At 40.0% G+C, this 21,998-nt stretch overlaps 1 protein-coding gene across 2 annotated transcripts in view; it reads right to left on the bottom strand.

Moving 5' to 3' along the window:
- Positions 1-21,998, bottom strand: part of RELN (reelin) — a 290,574-nt gene that overhangs the window by 210,337 nt on the left and 58,239 nt on the right. For both annotated transcript variants that reach the window (XM_068167080.1, XM_068167089.1), the window contains exon 3: positions 1,500-1,635. In XM_068167080.1, coding sequence (XP_068023181.1) covers positions 1,500-1,635 — 136 coding nt within the window. The remainder of the gene's footprint in view (positions 1-1,499; positions 1,636-21,998) is intronic.

Here is a 21,998-nt window from a genome sequence, read left to right as displayed (position 1 = left end):
GACAAGCCCTCACTCACATAGAACTTGTTCCTTTATGGAGAATCATCAGTCATACTTGAATTGGTATTTCTAATGAGCTGTTTGTTAGCCCTTCTTCAACAAACATGAGCAAAACAAAACAAACAAAACCAAACAAACTCACTCCAAAGAAACAAACCCCCAACCAACCAAAAAAACCCCACAAACAAACAAATATGGGGACAGGGGGGGAAGAATCAGTCATGGGAGTCACCATAGTTGGAGGTGTTCAAGAGGGGATTGGATATGGCACTTGTTGCCATGATTTAGTAGTCACGAGGTCTTGGGTGACGGGTTGGACTTGATAATCTTTGAGGTGTTTTCCAACCTTATTGATTCTGTGAAAATGCCTCTTTATAAGCTGAATTCAAAACTCTCAATTGAGGGGTCACATCTCACATGAACAAATACACTCACAGTCACTATGCAAGCTAAGACAAACAATTATTCTTGAATACCAGGAAAAACAAAAATCTGAGAAAGAAAGAGAATAAGCAAGAAGTAATGAGAGAAGCTGCACATCACAGTATCACAGTATAACTAAGGTTGGAAGAGACCTCAAGGATCATAGAGTCCAACCTGTAACCACAGACCTCATGACTAGACCATGGCACCAAGTGCCACATCCAATCTCCTCTTGAACACCTCGAGGGACAGTGACTCCAGCACCTCCCTGGGCAGCACATTCCAATGACAAACTCGCTCAGTGGAGAACTTCCTCCTCACCTTGAGTCTAAACCTCCCCTGGCACAACTTGAGACTGTGTCCCCTTGTCCTGGTGCTGGTTGCCTGGGAGAAGAGACCAACCCCTTCCTGGCTACAACCACCTTTCAGGTAGTTGTAGAGGGCAATGAGGTCACCCCTGAGCCTCCTCTTCTCCAGGCTAAACAATCCCAGCTCCCTCAGCCTCTCCTCATGGGGCTTGTGCTCAAAGTCTACCAGTCTCCTTGTTATCTCCTCCTCATTCCTTCCTGAATGGTTCAGAGATATTCTACTTTGAAAACCGCCCTTTAAAGATCAAATTAAGTGCTTATATTAATCATTCCAACAGCCTAGTCAAGATTTTCTGTTTTAATCATAGAATGATTTGGGCTGGAAGGGACCTTTAAAGGTCATCTAGTCCAACCTGCCCTGCAGTGAGCAGGGAATCTCATCTCATCTCATATCATATCATATTTTTCCTTGGCAGCTCAAATAATAAAATTTAGCTGCTACAACTTGATCAACAAAGGAAATTATTTGTAGAAAGAAACTTAACTAATTTTAAAAAATCACACATTTTTCAACAGAAAAACACACAGTTGGCAGGTTTCATCAAGGTTCTAGTATGCACAGAAAATCTTCAGCCACAAAAAACTCCATATTCTTACTTCTTATTGGCATACACACTTTGCAGGATTGAGTCCTTGACCTGTAAGGTCCACACAGACACAGATTAGACTAGTTTGTTATCTTCTCATAGTCACTGAATGCATACGTACATGAAGTTGACACAACCCGTCCCTGCAGGTGGAGCAATCCAAACAAAACTGAGGTTTGTGGTCGGGAGATGGCTCACATGGGATGCAACCACGCTGCACATAAACTGGTTTCCAAACTGGTGATCAGACATAATTCCTAGGAGAAAGACATGAGGGAGATAAACAGTGACAAATGTTAATGGCTTACTGCAAGGTGCTAACAGACTGAGAAATACATCTGCCATGTGTTTGATCATGGCAACATGAAGCAAAAAAAAAACCCAAGAGTGTGCCACTGAGTAACTAGAATTAATGCCAGTGAAAACACTAGAGCTGGAGCTGGCCTTTGCTTGAGCCAAGGCTGACTTTGTATTTACTACTGTTAGTCTCCAGAGAAACCAACACCAGAAGAAAATGTTATTTGTATTTGCTGTAAATAACTGTTATTCCATTGCCTGAATTATACCATTACAGACCTAAACCAAAATAAAACCTGAAGGGGAAAACTGCTGTGTTTTAATAAGCCAAATGAAGCTTTTACAGAAAGGTGTTGTCTTTCAGTAGGCAAACACATCTCCCTGGAAAAAAAACAGAGCAGCTTTGGATTCATAAACTCTTCTTCTGATCCGAAATAAAAGCAGCAACCTTCAGCAGTTTTACCAGTACATATTCCTTTGATTATTTTTTTTTTTTTTAAAATTCATTTTAAATCAGTGTCTAATATATGGGTGAATCTAAATGTCATCTATTAGTCCCTCCACCTGGAATTCACTGCAGTTCATCATTAGACAAACATTAACCCATTCTTTTGAATGCACTTATCAGAAGGAAATGCCTTGTTCCAGGTTACTTCAAATATTGAACCTTCAGCTCAGAAAATAGCAACATGGTCTGAAACATTGCTAATGGGATCAAAAGGAAAAGCAAATGGCAGCAGGCACCTCTGTTCTCAGCAAGGTCACTGAGCTACAGCTTGGTGGCTGTATCTCAGAAGCTTTATAGTGCCTGGTATTTCTTCTTTTGTTGCAATTCAAACAGCAGAGAAATGAAGCCTATCTCTGCCTTTCAGAATCCTCTACAACTATACTTGACAACAGTTCTTCTGAAATGTAAACCCAGCAATTTCTTTTAACCCCTCAGTCATCCAGAGGTGGAAAGATTTTTCAAGGCAGGTATTTCCAGAAAGGAGAGGGATGAATTCCTCCTGATGCAAATCCCCTGCTCCACCTGATGCCTATCCAAGGGTGGCCATGCCAGCAGCACTGTGTGGGGAGAGAGGCTCTCTCTCACAAGTGAACCATTTAGCATTTTGAAGATCAAAAGCAGCATCTGAAATAAAATTCAGGTACTGGTGAGGACCACAGACTGTATCTCAGGCTTACAGATGTTATTTATCTTGAAGTCTATTAAATTCTCAACCAGCTTCAGTTTTGGGGTGGAGAAATCCAGTCACAGTGAGCTTAAGTAATCATTTCACAAATGACAGGAGGAAGTGGATGATGGCAAAATGCCTGTATCTTTACAAAGAACCACCTCCTGCTCATTTAGGATCTTTCTAGTTTCACACTTATGCATACACGCAAGGTCTTTCATCATTCATGCAGTTACACTTTTTAGCTTAAATCCCCAAACAGTCCTAAAGCCTGTTGTGTCAGGATGGCCACAGAGAAAGCTCAGGTTTCCCTGGGCAGAGCCCCTTTTTGGGTCAATACCTACTACAGCTCTCCTTTACTGTAAGACACTACACGCAGATGAGGTTAGGCCATCTCTTGCCACACTCTACTGCCATTTTAAGTTATTTGCCTCACTTGTCTAATTGGGAGGGGTGGCATTAATATCTCCAAAGAAGCCCTCTTGACTGCTGGCCAGGCTCACTGCTGCAGGCTATCCTGAAGTCCCTTGGAGGGTGAGAGGTATTTAGGAAGGTGATTTGCTTTGCTGGGGGTTAAAGGTGGTGACTGCTTCTTTTACAAAGCTGAGGGGCTTGTCACTCTGAAGTTGGTGCTAAAACTAGTGATCTGAGTGATGTGGGAAGGGATCTCTGGGACTGATGTGGAGCACCAGCTCTCATCTATCATCATCTCTGCACAATAGGAAACAGAGCCAGATACAGACTTTAGCAGGTTAATTAAATAACAGACACTGTCAGGGGAGAAAGAGGACCAGCCCTTCAGTCTGAAGAAATTCTTTTGCCAGAGCAGCCAAATTCAAGTGAGGGCAAAGACTGCCCTAACACATCCCCCAGCCAAGGGATAGGCACAACCAGCTTGGGAGATGTGACTGCTTCCCTCCCTGGCAGCAGCTTGTAAGTTAATGAATTCCCTAGGTTTCAGGCAGTAGTCTGCAAAAATGTGTCTCATACATCAAACACATACAACATCTGTGGAGAATTTCTTTTGCCTTTGATTTACAGCTTAACAAAAGAACAACTTTGCAATGACTAGAATAAATTCTAAACAACAAAAAACCCCAACTCATTCAAATATGCACAGAAAAAAATAATCAATGAATTGCAGAGAGAATATAAAAAAAATTCCAATGTTACCATTTTATAATAATTTTATCTTTATGTTTTATTAATAGTTATACTTAGTTTTTTTTACAATAAAAATAACCACCACTCATCTACTGGACCTCTACTGGGTACATTAACTCAATATCAGAGTTCAGAGTCTTCAGAATATTTCATAATAATTAAGTACACAAACTTCAGTGCATGCAGAGTAATACTTAAAAGACCTTTTTGGTTAAATCCCAAAATTTCCTACTGAAAAGGTGAATAGAAAACTCATTAAAATGCCAAAAATGGAGCAATGCAATTAACACTAAAAGCTGACAAAATTGAAGATGAAGACTGCTATTTCTTGCTCTTGCTTCCACTCCTTTTTGCAGTCACCTGCCTTGAAAGGAAACTCCTCCCTTCTCCTCCATCCCCTCTCCCACTTGGCAAGCTGTTTCCCGTACCAAGTGTTTGCCCCGTAAAAAAACACCCAAACATCCATACAATACAAACCTGACTATACAGCAGCTCTCAGAACAAAACTATGTCCTACATATACTTCAGACAGGTTCAAGGACAGAGTGTGCCTTTGGTTAACCTGACATTGTTCTACAGGCACTCTCTCACACATCCTCTGACCAGTGTAACAATGTACTTTCAAGTCTAGTGTTTAAAAAAAATAATAATCTCAAGTTAAAATGTTAAGATCACTCTGTATAAACCCCTATAAACACTTTCCCAAATAATCAAGGGCTTCCATGTTTGAATTCCATTACTGAATGCTGAAAAGTTGAAAGGTTTGTCACAGCTGCAATCCCCAGCTCTAAAATGTGCCACACGCAAAGATGTTGTTAGCATCTCTCTGAACTCCTTCTCCCTTGTTTTTCACAGTGTGCACTCGTCAGACTGGTGTGTCTCAGACATCTGCACTTTCTGGATTCACCATACCCTAAAATATCTGAGACTAAGAATCTCAGTGCAGGCATTCAAATCCCAGACATGCTTTGTACCTGCCAACAGCACTGCTAGGAGAGGAACCAGACATGCTCAGTCCCTCTCAAGATGTAACTCAGCAGCTGTTTTTATTGTGTAAACTTTACAAAATGTGCTTAGCCCTATTCAATGCACTACCTACTGTCACAAGCAAAGAACTTCTGTGAGAAGAGAAAGATTCCAAAAGGTGGTTCAAGTAGAAGGGATATCTTAGGTTAAGTCAGAAGATAAATAAATGGCTTCGACCTTCACATGTGGAAAATTATTAATAATCAGAGACACTAGTAGGGGTGTATCAGCTAATTCGTATTCGGCTTCTTTTATAAGGTGGCATACAGGAAAATGAGTGAGATGTGAAGATGCTGGTTTAGGTGGTCTATAAATGGCCAAGAACAAGTGCAGTTCCTAAATTACTTTTTCTTTTTACCTTGTTGTGCAGCTTCTCCAAAAGGGAGAGCTATAGAGGGTATGAATTATTCTCCCAGTGGGGCCTTCAGAAGCCAGAAGATGACCTTTTCTACTGACATGTCTTGAGAGGCATCTAATGTAGATACAAGCATTTCCTGCTTCTGAAGTCTGAGAGACAACCTCCTTAGAAAACACTTTCCTAAACCAGAATTTTATACAAGGAGCTCATCTGCAAGTCAAGGTCTTTGGTAAATCTTTCACTGAGGCTGTGTCTCCACAGAATTTCCAGAACTAAACCAGATGGTTTTGCATTTACTATCTGAATTGAGTAAGATGTTAAAGGGGAGAGTTAATGTTAAATACAGGTGTAAAATAAATGACCACATTTTGAGTTTGCCACCTCTAAAGTGATTACCTGCTACATGTTTTCATTTTCAAAGTTATAGATGAATGACAGCAAAATGCCAAACATAACATATTTATTAAACAATCACGAAAATACAGCTGTCAGTAGCCAATTCACATTGGGATCTTGGGGAAAGCAATCATTCTGGATTAGTAGATAACAAATTTAAGACAGAAACAGATACCTTCCAATTAGATTTTGCATTATTTAAAAATGAAGTACCTAGTCCTAGGAACAGTCTTTTCCCCTAGGAAACACAGCTGGAAGCCTATGCCTTCCACTCATGCTCTGGTATCTTGAAGGGTGATTCACATACTCACAAGCTAGGCACAGTTCTGCCTGGTGTTATGAAGCAGGGAACAATGCAAACGGAATTGTGTCAGATTATGCCTCCCATGCTGAATGCCATGATGAAGAAGCCAAACCAGAGCCTGCAGCTTACTTTTCCCATGTAGCACCAAAGATTTTTTTCTGAGGAGGAGTGTAGGATGATTTTTCTTTTCCAAAACTGAGAGATGTTGATAGACAAAAGGTATCACTTTGGCAGAGAGTTTGTAGCCATAGTATCTTTTTCACAGAAGCACACACTCTCTGTGAAGCTGAGGATTAATCTATATAGAGGTTCTAACACTCTCCCATTGTGTGTAAGACTACATTATTAAGATGCAAGAGTGCTGGGACAAGTGACATAGCTTGGTGGTAGTGACAAGGAGACTGGCATTGTAGCAAAGTCCCTATAGGACAGGTCTCTCAGACTGCTCCAGAATCAGTGCTCTCCTGCAAGTTAAGGGTGAGCCAAATGCCCCTCCACATCATTTGAGGAGCAACTGTGCTATATTTGGGAGGCAACCGGCATGACATTCAATTCACAGAAATCCAAGTGCGGGCCCAAAGAAAGCTTTAGGCTAAAATCTATTCACTATGCCCATTCTACATCTGCTGGAGCTGCAGCTTTCAGACCACATTTTCAGAGTTAGACACTACTTAAGTCTCTGGATATTTAAAGGACATTTTTGATCCTTACCTGTAAACACATGTAGAAATGAAATATAGGCTTTTCCTGAATGATAGAGCAAGGTTTATTTTTAGTTACTGGAAGAATATTTGAGCAGCAGTCTTAAACTGTTATGAGCCCCTTTCAGGACAGAAATCTAAGTCTTAAAATTATTTGGAGAACTAGTGGTGTGAAAAAAAAAAGTTTGTTTTGTTGGTTTTTGGTTTTGTTTGTTCCTAAAAACCCCCAACACCAATCTAAGAAATACATTGGTACTTTGTGTTTTACAAAAGACTATTGGGAGCAAAATAATATCTGGAGCTGGGAACTACAATTACTACAACATGAACATAAATGTATAGTTACGAGCTTACGCAGTTTCTACTGAAGCAAGTAGCCAGTTAAAGGTAATCAAGTTACCCATGCAGGGTCCTCTCAAAGACAGTAAATGTGCAGCATCTGGCACCAAGTGAACTGCACCCGCCTTGCTAATAGACACTGTGGCTGATTGATTCTGAGGGAATGATTTCATTCCACTTCACAAGAAAAACACATCTCATTTGATTGAATGTAACAGGCTGATAAAGCACTTGGTGGCCCTTGTGATCTATTAAGGGTCAGGATGGTTTGATAAATTATTAAATAGTATGAAGAAGTTAAAAAAAAAAAAAAAAAAGAGAGAGAGACCAGCAGCCATCAGATATATTCTTCAAGCCAGCGAAGTACTACCTTTATCTTTCTTGAAGTCATAGGTTTGTGTTTCATCATTAATGTTACTATTTTGCTATTAAATAATAGACCCTTTCAGCATATGCCACCTTGGGGAAAGTACCGTCTAGAGGAGAATAAAGAAGAGTAGAAAAAAGGATGGATGTGTGTCAAACAACTCAGTCTGTCACCAAAATCCACAACTCCTTTTGTGAGCAGAAGCAAACTGCAGACTGAACACAGCAATCTGATTCCTGAGGGGCACCACTGTGCTGCAGTGACTCAGACTTGGGACAAGTAGTATGAAGTTTGTAATGGTTTGCTACATGTGTAAAATTTAAATGTGTTTTCTTTATAGTTCTGAAAAACAATCTCTTACCAGTGCACATTTGAAATACATTCAATACGTTGGGATCCAGGTCTGAAGCAGTTGAGGTCAGGGCACTGAGGTGCTCTCTGTTCACATTTTTTGAATACTTACTGAAGCAAGCACTTCACCAGAAAGGTTTGCAGGAGCAACCCCTAATATACAGAGCCAAGAAAATTTGCACTGAAGGACAGAATATTTTTTTCCTTCAACTCTCTTTTACCATTCTGCTCTTAAGGGATGGTTAATCAAAACTTTTGAGCAGCCTTTTGTTAGAAGCCACTTAGGGGTGTAATTTCATCTCTGGGGTTTATGAGTGCTGGTCTCATTAAACCTAACAGGAGTTACACATATGGAAATTGTGTTGCACGGGAAGGAGAATATCCCCTTTCATTTGCATAATTCCCCAAGACACTGAATGAGTCCCTTGTGTGATATGGCTGCATGAGTCAAAGAGCTGGGGGTGGTGAGACCCACAGCGTGCTGGTGGGTTTAGGGTGACCATTTTCAGGAAGAATGAGAGGACAATTTACAGCTGAAGTCCAAGTGCTCCACAGAAAGCAATGTAGTACTAAGTGCTCCAAGGCAAGAAGATTTAGTAACAGTAAACAGGGACCAGCAGCATTATAAATAGCAAATGCTAAGAGGCTACCGTGTTGCTGAAATACGGAAAGAAGAAAAAAAGCTTTTCAAAGGCTTGAGCCCAAACCTATTTAAAATGTTTTCCTAACAGCCTCAGCATGTTTTAGAATAGCAGCTTTTATACTTTTCTTTATAGAAACCTGTTAGGGTACTACCTTCATTCTGTACTATCTATTCATAGGCCTATTTTAGCAATGTATTCCAGTTACTCTTGCAGAAAAGCAGCTGTCCCTGGCTTGCACTCACACGTTTTTGTTTTAACTGTTATTGCTTTTAGCTGTGAATTTCTCATCCATATGAGCAACTCTTGTAGAACTTCCTCAAAATATCCCATGGTTATGAACCTTCACACTCCACAAACTGTAATATGTGTCCCAGGAGCCAAATATCAGGCACAACACTTGATAAGTTTTGTACCAGTGACAAATGTTATGAAGGACCACACTGTTATCATGCCAGACATCTACTCCCATCAGACTCATTCTCAGAGCCAGCAGTGACCACATCCTTCTCCTTATCGCAATGATGATTTGCCACAGCAGCACTGGAGCCCCTGGATTTGTCCCAGATCGCTTTAGTAGAGATGAAACTGAAAACCAGCAGTCTGAACTGACAAACCCATGCTATCCTGCTAACTGAAACAGAACCATCAACCAGCCAAATCTTTTTGCTTACCAGCACAAGTAAAATGAAATAGAACATTTCTGTGTCACAATTAGAAATCAGCTGGAGAGCACAGTAACAGTGTACGTGATCCACCCTCTCCCATAGCACACTTACATCTTGGTTAGATCCATAATGCATCCTTCAAAAAAAAAAAAAAAAAATTAGTGAATCTTCACCCCAGACTCTTGCTGTGCTGTTTGCTCCTCCATAGCCTAGTATGACTAATTGAGATAATTGCTTTCAGGCTTTACCTGCAAAACCCTGAGTCTCCCTTTATTTTAAATGAACTTAATGTATTCTGGCAGCAGTTGGCCTTGTAATGCAATGCCTCTATTTTGATCCTTTGCCCACAGTCATGTTTTGCATTTGCCCATGTTGCTGTCATTGCCTCAGTCACTGAAGGGCACACTCAGCACCTAGAATCTTCCTTCCACTTGCACTGTCCATAATCACATGTTATTGACATTATTGGTGAACTCTGATTTTTAAAAATTGATAGTTTCCTCAACAAGGAACTAAGTTAGTCAAACCAATCAATAAAGATACACTCTTTAAAAATATGAATAGAATAGAATAGAATTAACCAGGTTGGAAAAGACCTTTGAAATCATCTAGTCCAACCTATCATCCAACACTATCTAATCAACTAAACCATGGCACCAAGCACCCCATCCAGTCTCTTCCTAAGCACCTCCGATGATGGCGACTCCACCACCTCCCTGGGCAGCCCGTTCCAATGGCCAATCACTCTTTCTATGGAGAATTTCTTCCTAACATCCAGCCTAAACTTCCCCTGGTGCAGCTTGAGACTGGGTCCTCTAGTTCTGGTGCTGGTTGCCTGGGAGAAGAGACCAACCTCCACCTGGCTACAACCTCCCTTCAGGTAGTTGTAGACAGCAATAAGATCTCCCCTGAGCCTCCTCTTCTAAGCAACCCCATCTCCCTCAGCCTCTCCTCATAGGACTTGTGCTCCAAACGCCTCCCCAGCTTTGTTGCCCTTCTCTGGACACGTTCCAGCAAGTCAACATCTTTCCTAAACTGAGGGGCCCAGAACTGGACACAGTACTCAAGGTGTGATCTAAACAATACATATAAATATGATAATATAATGAAACCAGAGGGATTTACATGGAAATCTTTGTCCAGATGGAGTATTTATCACTTAGAGACTTGTTTTGGAGTGAGGTTGTTATGCAATTTATTCTGAACTATTCACCACTTCTTTAGCCCAGATGATCTGAAAGTCAGCTTGAAACTATATATCATACACAGAAGCCATGACATGTATCCTCAAAAAGCACCAGCCACAACACCTCCACAAAACTGACAACAGGACACAATTTCTATCCAGAGAAACTGTCCTGGAGAAGGTTCAGGTCTCCTGATCCCCTCCCCATGGCTTGGCTTACAACAGTCACATCAATGTCTGCATTCAGGCAAGCTGTGAGGTCTCCTACAGCCCCATGTCCCCTTGATGGGACATCACAATGACCTGTTGCATGGCCAGTTCCACAGCCTCTGGGAGATATCTTGGAGCAGTGGCATCTTAAAGAGCCTTTCCTATCTGCTCAAGAATGACTGCATGCAGGAGCTATGTGCCTATGTGGGAAAAGCCACCTGTGGCAATGACAAAACCAGATTTATTTAGAATAGAATAAACCAAACCAGGTTGGAAGAGATCTTCAAGATCATCACGTCCAACCCATCAACCAATCCAACCCACCTAAACAACTAAACCATGGCACCAAGCACCCCATCAAGTCTCCTCCTGAACACCTCCAATAATGGCAATTCCACCACCTCCCCAGGCAGCCCATTCCAATGGGCAATCACTCTCTCTGTATAGAACTTCTTCCTAACATCCAACCTAAACCTCCCCTGGCGCAGCCTGAGACTGTGTCCTCTTGTTCTGGTACTGACTGGCTGCCTGGGAGAAGAGACCAACCTCCGCCTGTCTACAACCTCCCTTCAGGTAGCTGTAGAGAGTGATAAGGTCACCCCCGAGTCTCCTCTTCTCCAGGCTAAGCAATCCCAGCTCCCTCAGTCTTTCCTCATAGGGCTTGTGTTCCAAACCCCTCACTAACCATCAAAAGATGGGTTTATCTTCATACATGGTCAACCCCTACAACAGAGACCAGCTAAGGTCTCTGTAACACTGTGTTCATGAGGGAAAACATTTGTGTTTTTAAAGCAATTGACACCAGTGACACAGGAGCAGTAGTTTGCCTTCTTGGGAGTTAAGAGTTGCAAATTCCTGAGGATTCATAAATATAAAAACTAGAACTGCAAGTAAAGCTGCTTAATGGGTACCACGGCCATCCTCCCTCGCAGTATAAATTTCTGCCCAATAAACGGTACCCATGAAGAAGAACATGCTTTAGAAAACAAACACATTACAAGCTGAAAAACAGAAACAGCAGCAAAACTTTCAGGAAAGAAAATCTAAATACAGAACTTTACACACCAAAACAAGCAAGAACACTTAACAGTCAACACGCCCTTCAGACACACAGTACCTATAAAGGGGTAGATCCCACAGACAGAACATCGTAACACTGCACTTTTATTTCTCTCTGACAACACATCCTGTCAGTTGAGAATCTGGAGAAAGCAAAAAAGTAATCCTGTGTTTCATTTCTTTGCCTGAAGATTACTTCTTCTAGACAAAACAGTATCAGTCCCGAAAATGAAAAAGCACTTCCAGATCAGATACAAGAAAGGCAAACAAAAGCAAGCTACCTAGGGCAGTAACTGTCTTGTAAACAGTCAGTGTAAACAGTAACCTCCCATTATTGAAGCCTTTGTCCTCAAAAGATCACTTTATGACTTAATTTTAAAGGCTAAAGTTCTGCAGACATTTCATGATCAATACGAGATCTTGAAATACTGTCCTGGGAGTATTGTAGTACAGCTGCTGCTGGGCTGGCACAGCAACAGGGCTGAGCTGTATCCCCAGCCTGACGCACGCCACTCCATGGACCTGAGCAAGCTGCAGTCCCCTCTGTGGTTGGTGCCCTGTGCACTTGTGGGGAAAAGAAATTGAAACCAAAAACCAATGTTCACATCTGAAGCCTAGTCAATGTCTATATGATGGCAGCTAATGCTACAATGTCTATGAAAGTGAAATGTGCTACAGAAATAGGGTACAGTGGGCCTCTACTGCATGACCTCCAAACCAACCCACAGCTTCACTGGACAGAAGACATCTTTATCCAGGGCTGTGACACTATGAGGACAAAACCAAGGAAACAATTGTATGTAACAGGGTTGAGTTTCATTTCAGGGTCTGGGACAGAAGTGGGAAAAAAGATTTGGTATCCAGGCTGTGACATGCAGGGGGTTCAGTGGGAAAAGAGCATCACGCACCCTCTTGGTGCTGTTGTGGGCCTTCAAACTAGATGTTTGAAGTTAATCTTGAAACTTGCTTGATTCAGTTCAATGAACAAACACTTAGCTGAAAGTCTGCCCCTCTGACCAAACAAACCCCCCTTCCTAGGATAAATACTCTAAGATTTTAATGCAGTTTTTAAAAGGTTTTTAAAAATACAGTAGGTCAAAGTAACACCCAATGGACTGATGAAGACTAATGAGCAGTCACATTAACATATAAAATGAGGGCTAAAAATATGAAGATCAAAACATGGCTCTGCTTTTTGACCTGCTAATGTACTCTTAACAAGAGAAATATCTCAGAAAGCTGCAGCCCTCCAGCAAAGTTCATCATTGTTTTGAAATACCTTGAAATGAAAAGGAAAGAATGTGTGTCACCAAAGAGAAAACTGTGATTTTGCACCTCAAGGTCTCAGCTAGGTTTTTTCTACTTCAAGGCAGATTAGTAGTTTAGAAAATGATCATGTTTCCTAATTTGCATTAATCTCAGCCCTGCCACAGTTGCTAATTGAGATGACTTCTTGCTAGAACTTCCAGTTACTTTGCAGTCTCACACTAACATCTGTTCTCACAAATACCAGCCCTTCTCCATGTGTCTGTTCTTTGTCCTGATGCTGATGCTTTTCTTGAAAAGCATCTGTTGGTTCTTGTGTGGAATTAGTGCTTCTGGATCTTGTTAACCAATGATAGAGAAATGTAAGTGGACGTTCCTGGCAAGTAATATGCTTGCCAAAGATGAGTAGATTAAAGAGTCTCCAACTGATCTACAACTATGGGCAAAACAAGCCAGAGTTTTTGATCTGGAAAAATGGGAAAGCTTAGAGCTACCTGAGAGAGTATTACTTGTCACTGAGGAGGACTGTATTGAATAAACTGTTGCTTGGGTAGACTGAAGCCTACCGTCATGTGTGTGAATCATAATGGAGACAGCCATTATGGAGTGAAGCTGAAGACAGAACCACAGTGTCCTCCTGGGGAAGCTGCTCCATGCAAGCAAGGAGTCCCTGAGTCCCACTTCCACAGAGCATATTGCTAGTGAGACATTTGTGATCGCTAATTGTGGTTGAGATGACTTTGCTATACTCCATGCTTACAATGCTGCCAGGTCTGTATTTTACAGATTCTCTCAATGAATTACCACATTTCACTTTGGAATACTTCCCACAATTGATTTTCCACCTATTTTTCATGTAAATATATCTAAATACCAGCAGTGCACAAGCAGAGGTGCAGCTTGTCCTGGCAATCTATCAGCATCCCAAGGGCTGCCAGTACTCTGCACATAGATGGATAGCGGTGGATTTTTTGAGGTACATGCAGGTTATTCCTTACACAGCTCTATGCAGTGGATTAGAGTGCAGATAGCTCTTTGGAAATGACAACTAGACCCCCACAGAGAAATAACAATAATGGAAAGACCAAACTCACACAAAATCTTCTTCCAAATTTGAATGTTTTTTTCCTTGTTCTTTCATAAATGATGCATTTAAGCGATTTTTGTTTTAATAGCAAATAAAGCATTTTCACACACACAAACACACATATCCTCACACTATGTGAACTAAGCCCAGATCTGTCCAACCCATATCAGCCATTTGTACCACTTGAACTGGATATCTTACCATTAAGTATGTCTCTGCAGAAATCACTTTTCTGAACAATTAGACTCATGTGGGCATCTCCAAATTAGGCCTCAGCTTCTTAAGTCATCTACTGATAAGCTGTAAAACTTTTATACAAAGTAACACTGGAGCAGCTAGCCCCTAGTAACTCCTACTTACCACTTGAACCTCTGCTTCAGCTGTCTAATGACACAGTCCTCTCACAATAAATGATTATGCTCCTTTTATAAGCAGCATGGAGATAGGTGCCTGTGATGGGCTTCACAGAAGGTTACCTATAACTGATGTCCCATGCAGTTACACAACAATTTAAAGCATATCTTGAAAAGAAGGATTATGGAGCACAAACAATCCCCAGAATTTCCTGCAGATGCAGAGCTCTGAGATTTAAAATCTTTTTATAACTCATTCTAGTCACTTAGTGCAAATGGCAATTTTCAGAGATGTGTAATGTGGGTGGGTTATTTTAAAAGCATCATATCATCAGGGACAGATATCTCAGAAAATTTAATTTACTTTGTAAGTAGGAAAAAAGTATTAGTTACTCAAGGACTGTTTGATAAGGAAGAGTAAGGCCAGTAAAAAAAGGTTGAATTGAAGAGACATCATGATAAATCTCTGAGTAGTGATGGGTAGAGGAGGTTGGTTTTGGTGCTTTGAAATAGTGATGGTAACAAAAGATGTTAGTATAGGAAAGTAGAAAATCATCTTCAAGAAATTAACCTATGAAACTAATAAATCTTTGCTGCTGAAGTGGATCATTTTAATGTGATGTATTATTAATAAAAAGGAATGCACAGCTATATTCAAAGCTGTGCCTGAAAAGCTGCTGAACATCTAGACAAGACAGTATCAGTTAAATAACTACATGTCCCCAAGTGCAGCTGCAGATACAGGTGTGCTTCCTATTAGGAGAGTTATTCTTCCAGGCAAACTGAATTAGTACAGCACAAAATACTTTTATACTGTTAGAGTTGTATCCCTCCTAGAGAACATATCAGTTTGATCACAGCTTCCTACCTAGAGCTATTCTTACTATGTCAGTAGAAACATTTTTTTGTGCCTAACCTATATCTCAAAATCCAGTCTATCCTAGAAGACCCTTGTATAGATTTTCTGAGACTCCTGTCCAGATGAGATTTCCCAAAGGAAAGCCTTTATTTGGTCCAGTGATCTCAGCAGGTATAGCAGCACTTCTGCTTTGAAGCTTGTGTTATTCTCATGGAGCTGTACTGAGCCATGATGTGATCACATGGTTATTCCCTAAATCTATTCAAAGAACATCTCATTCTTCACTCCTTCTGAAGGACCACCAATGGATTGTGCTATACTGAATTTCAAAATGCAGCTATGCCACATATTTCTGCACTTTCCAGGAATGCTGACTATGAACCAAAGGCTGGCTTACAAACTTTCATGCATACAAACCATTAGTTCTAACTCTCTCAAACCCAGCACCTGAATTCTTGGATTATTTTTTTAAAAGGAAGAAGAAGATACACTTTGATCTGAATAGCGTAATCTCTCTTAGTTCATCTGTTGTCATGTCTACTTCTCCCTCACACCCACACCTTCCACAAACCTCTTCAATCTTTCAGTGTCTTCTTCCTACTCTATCTGCTGCCACACTTTCTGTAAACCTCAAATATCCCTGTTTGGATTTCCTTTACAGTCTGTCAATTCAACCATTTCCACAAGTAGCTCCCAGATGACAAACCTCACTAGAACACTGCAGAACGGAGCTAGTTTCATCTTCCTTCTTGAGAAGAAGTAGACACAAGAAAATGTCAAACAGCTAATTCCAAAGCAAACAACCAGGGCTCATGAAATCCAGCCTACCAGTCAGGGGTTTCTCTGTCACTGATCTCCACAGAATGATGTGCTCACAAAATCCAAGAGCTCCTCTGCACACCTGTCAAATCCTCAAGCAACTTCTGGAACTCAACCCACAAAGAACAAAAAACACCCTTTCATAGCAATGTGCCATCACCAAAAGAGCATTCTTCTCTATATTGTGCAGCCATTTGGCTGAAAATTATATAAGGACTTCAGTTTGGCTCATGACAGTTGTTGGTTCTTTTTGTTCCATTTCCATTATTTGAAGGGTCTTATTGTTTTCAACGTCATCTAAACGTAACTGGCCTATGCTGGAATCAAACTTTGATCAGATTTTAATGGGATCTCAGAGGAAAACAGTATTTGGCTAACATGTATCATTCTGCATGTATTAATCAAGTGATTTCTGGCTGAGCTGCCTGAATTTCACATAACTGCTCTTCTCCATTGGTAATTAGCAGAGCAGGATAATGACAGAATCTGCTTTCACAGAAACACTTTTGTATTCAGAATATTCTGGAACTTTTTATTTTAACTGTCAACTCCAATTCAATTACATTCAGAATATCATTTCTAGCCTTTCCTGAGGCACTTCACTTAAAAATGCAATATCCCTATATTAAAAAATAGTCACAAACAATACCAAAACACACAATTGTGGCACTCATAACTTGAATCACTTAGGCCAGCTGTCCCTTGCAAATCACCATTCAACACCACTTTTGTGAGTATTGCTGTTAGTCAGCATCTGCCTCAGTAATCTGGAAGGAGATCAGAAATCACTAACTATGGACACTTTCTGAATGATACAGAGCTGGGTAAGTGGGAGCAAATCCCGAGTCAGATTAGTCACACAGCATATGGTAAACAAAGCCTTTGGTAAACTGAGTGTACCTAAAAAAACAGCAAAACAAAACCAAACCCTCACAGACCTGTAGGGACAAAAAATTGACAAAGAATTGCAAGAGAATATATTGCTGGGGTTCATGTTTCTAGAAGGAAGATGAAAACTACTGCAGTCTGGAAAAAAGCTAATCTGCCTTATGCCTTCTGGGTAAACATAAAAAAAAAAGATGCCTTATGCTAAAAACTTAGTGTTCAGCTTCTATAGGTTAGAATTTATTTCTTGAATTTGAGAGTCAATTTGATTTCAGCAGGTAAGTATCTGAACATAAAGAAAATATCCCCTAATAAAGGATTTTCAGACATACAACAAAAGACCTTAAAAAACAGCTCCTGGAAACTCAAATGCGACATGTTAAAATTAGAAATGAGGCACCTTTTTAAATGGATCATGATTAACAAGTGGGGGAAAGTATACAAATTGGATTCTTTGCCTCTTGTAGTAAGTTTAAGGTCATGCACTGTAGATAATAACAAGAATGCTTTTAGCTATAAGCTAGAAATGACTGAGGAGGAGAAAGCTCAATCTGCATTAGTCAGTCAGCCTGATAATGAGCTACCAATGTGAAAAAAAGGCAAACATTGCCCTGGAAAGTATCAGATCAATTATTTCTAGTAACAATGGGGAGAGTATTAGTACAGTAGTGGTAGAGCATTGCTAAGACATCACTTCAACTGGACATAATTATGAATGTTTGTGCACAGAAAAGATTCACTAAGGGTGGAACAGCTGCAGATAAGGACTACTAGGATGATAAGAACATAAAATATGCCATAAAATGAGACAGAAAAACTTGTAGAGGAAGAGGATGACTGTTATCACTAAATATAATGGGTTAGTAAAGGAACTGTTTAAGCCAGAGGATGATGACAGTCTAAGAACAAAGGGTGGAAACTGAACCTGAATAAATTTACTGTAATTTGGATCCTTTTAAATAACCAGGCAAATGAAGCATTGAAACAATTTCCATGTAGGAATTTGGGAGATAAATTACTCTAACCAGCTTTAAGACAGGTGCTTAAATTCACAAACATTCAAGCTACATCATCACTGCCCTAGCTTCTGCAGCACTGGGGACCAGAGTCAAGCCCAAAGGTGCCCTCCTTGAGACAGTCCAGTGACACCACAGGGGTCAGGCCTCAAAACAGGCTAATCACTCCCAAACTGCAGGGACTGCTAAAACAAGGATTGAGCTTAAATTATGACCAAGCCCTGAAGTTAATATTTCACTAAGTTACTTTCTCTCAAGAAAATCATATCTTCTTAGAACAGCACAGTTTCCAGGCTCTCTGTTAATCTCAGAAATTAATTTTTAGAAACTTGTTCTAATCATTCATTTTATTTACTTTTTTTTTTTTCAAATCAAAGCTCAAATTACACTAAAAACACCATGGTTACATAAACTCATGCCAAGGTTCATACAGGAAAAAAAAAAAGTATTTAGATAAGACTGCCAAAAATCAGGATTATGTGACTATCAAACAAATTGTTTCTCTTATACTCCATGTGAGCAGGAAGCCCTGCTTCAGCCAAAAAAGAAATCAAGGTAGGATTTATCAACAGCAAGTCAACCTAATGTTATCTGTCTCCATTAAACAGAAGTCACTACAGATACCTTTTGCGCTCTGTATCAAGTGCTGAAGCAGTACTTGCCATAGCAATGATCTAGCTGCAGTATGGTCATATCCTTTTCTTCCCAAATCCCCAGGTTTTTAATAAAAGGACATTTCATTACATTGGCTATCTGATGCACTTTATTGTAGGAGAAGGGTTGGTTTTGGAGGAACAAAATAAACAAAATCTGCTTATGAAGACTGCAAGCTATTTTCCCTTGATTAGAATAGTTCTTAAACTACTTATGGCTTCCTACCATGCTATCAGTTTTTGCTTTCTCAAAAGCCATGGCTGCTGTAATTAGATTGATAGTTTCTCACTTTGCCTATCCAAAAACTATAGAAATATATTCAAAAACAAACACTGCAAGACAAACTACAAACAAAACAGATAAGGATTTAATGTCACAGTGCAAGTTCCTTGAAGTTTAGAACTATTACTAAATTGTTGTGAAAAAAAGTATTTTGCTCATGTGGCTTGTGGAACTCCTAAAACCATGCATATGTATTTCTCCTAAAAATATCCACTTGACTGGATCCCATTTTTTTATCAGTTCCAGAGTCTATGTTTTTCCTGTAGGTTTTGCCTCTTCAATGTGTTCTAAGTTGTGGCAAATACAACCAAAGGAATGCTCTGAATTTTCTTTTACAAGTAAAACAAGAAAAATTACTGTCAATTTAAAAAGACAATCAAAATAAAGACGAAGGAGGATCCTTCATTACTTGTGTTAGACTGTGATTCACGAAAGTGAGCACAAGTTTAGTGTGTTTCTAATGTGGGCTTTTTTTAATAACTACCATTGTTTTTAAAAAATATTTATAGTTCACTTCATTCATTTATAAAGAAATAGCTTGGATAAGCACAGGAGACTCAAAACAAAACATGCCACAAGACTGCAATAGATAGGACTCAGGAGTCTGGAACCTCTCTTAACTGTGTTGGAAATTGCAAATTAATTCAGTTCAAAATTAAATGCTTTCCAAGCCATTCACTAGAGACTGGAATTCAGCCTTCAAATACACATGGGAAACCATCAAATGTGAGTCAATAAAACAGTGCATGAAAAGCCACTTCTCCTGGCGAGACTCTTCTACATCAGCTTCTGAGACAGCACTTCAGAGGGTTTGCAATAGCACAAATTCCACAGCAAGCATAAAACCAGACTGAGTTAACAGTAATCTTTCCTCCTTTTTCTTAACCTGTGTTAGCAAGGTGACATCAAATAGAATTTCACTTAAATAAATTTACTTACTAAATATTTTTTTTAAGTTGCTTCCTGTAATTTTTAAGGTATGATTAAAGGAAAACTGCAGTTGCACTTCAGCTATTCCCAAGGGTGAACTATGAAGCTGTTTGTTACCAGACAATAGTCTAAGAAGGAGAAAAGCCAGGGCAGGACAATGGAAACAATGTAGGTGTGCCCTGCAAAAGGGCAAGAGGTCTTGTCTCCTCATAGATGGTGCAGATCTGATCAACCCAGGGTGTGGGACACATGTCCACCTTAGGACACCAATTCCCTACATGACATCAGTTGTCTAATGACAGCTGGAAATGCTTGAGGCATCCACAAGATACAAGATCTGATGAGGTCCCATGTTCTCCTCTGGCAGATGCTGGAGGCTAGATGATGGCACAGGGAACCTTGACTTGCTGAAGATGCCTGGGTATGGATAGTTGACTGTTACCCTAGACTGAGAGTAAAGGGGTTGCAGTGTGTTTTTGTACTCCTGGCATAGCTGACATTTTTTAATCTCCTTAGGGTGACATTTTTGCTTGGGACTGTAATTAGGAAGTATCCACCTTCCTAAAGAAAGAGAAGGAATGGAAGAGATCAGGAATTCATACAAGTGCCAACCTTTTCACTTGCAAATAGTTTATCTCAGAAGATAAATTTCTGTATTTCCTTTTTTAAGTGTAAAAAGTATTTAAATTCTGGTTTTACACTCAAATAAATTTAAGGTGGAAGTGTACAAAAAAAATCCCTGTTATTTTTCACAAACACATAATTAAATATCTATGTTTTACTGACAAATGCTGATGTTGTAAAGCTGAACCATGGAACAGTCAAAGCTAATTCGCCAGTTGTAAGCTGACCTCACCCTGTCTTTGGCGAAGGACTAAGAAGGGCTCTTGCTGGAGAGTCAGAAATTTGTTAGCATTTTACTTACAGGACAAAAGCTGTAATGGCTGGTTTGTAAAATTATGTTTCGGATATTAATTATTAGATGGAAGTCCTTTGCTACAGGCCAGAGATACCATTAACCTCTCTGTATTAAACTTCCAATATTTTCATAACCCATTTGAAGCAGGCAGCATTTTTCCTATGTGTGACCGCTTGAGGAGGTGCCTTTAACAAAGGGACACCATGGCTGAATGTTTTATAAACAAGACAGGTCTAAACTAATTTCATTGGTGGAAAAGCAGAAGCACTGCCTTCAGTTTTGATTCCCAGTGAGACTTGTCTCACTCAATTTCACTCTTGTCTTGCACTTTCTCCTTCCTGCAGCTCACAGCTTCTGGGCTTTCGGCCAGGCTGACCTTGGAAAAAGATAAGGCCTCTGCTAACACATTTGCTCTAACCATATTTCTGCTTTTAATTAACAAATTATTCCTTTTTCTCTCTTTCTAACCCTCTTTGGGGAAAAAGGGGAGAGAAGAGGGTACAGGGGGAAACCCTTCCTCCAGATGGGGGGGAAGGGAATCTCATTCTGTGTTACTTTGTTGTATATTTCTGTGTATATATTGTAAATATTGTAAATTCTGTATATAAACCTGCATTCCCTAAACTGCTTTGTAAATACAGCACACAATCCTTTGCTAATCTGGCTGTGGCTTGGAGTTTTTTTTCCCTTTCATTTTTCTTTCCCTTTACTTACGGGGGGGGGGGGGGGGGAAAGGAGGCCTTGAGGCTTTTCCCCTCAACACTATGGATTATTGCACACCTTTAATAACTGATATGACAGACATCTTTTAAATATCCTCTGAATGAACAGCATCTAGTGTCAGAAAATTAGATTTTCAGAAATACTTTGCATTTCAGTCTCAGCCATAAGAAAACAGGGCACCCAAAGGCACATCTGTGTATGACTGCCTCAGCCAGCCAAGCTCCCCAGAAATATTTCCCAGGATAAAAAGATCCTTTAGATTATCACATATTTGGTAAATTCTGTAGTCATGACAAATCTTCAGCCAAATTTCGATTAGAAGATACCAGATCACTCTTTGTTCATCTGAGGAAAAAACCGAAGCTAAAGCACATCCCAGTTGATTTTGGTTGATCTCTTGGCAGATTATGGCTGAAGATTTTTTTTAAAGCATTCATTACATCTTTGTCCTCCTCAAGCAAAGTTTATCACAAAGCTGCCTGCTTGAGTGAATTATGACTACTGAATGGTCACCAGTGCCTGTGATATTTGATATTACTTATTACATGTTCGGTGATCAATTTAAGTAGGTTGTTAAAAAGGAGA

This window comes from Melanerpes formicivorus, unplaced genomic scaffold (assembly GCF_026170545.1).
Source record: "Melanerpes formicivorus ecotype bairdi unplaced genomic scaffold, bMelFor1.0.p_v2 SCAF_3, whole genome shotgun sequence".
Lineage (NCBI taxonomy): Eukaryota > Metazoa > Chordata > Aves > Piciformes > Picidae > Melanerpes > Melanerpes formicivorus.
The sequence above is the reverse complement of the archived record's forward strand: the minus strand, read 5'-3'. Positions and strand labels throughout refer to the sequence as shown.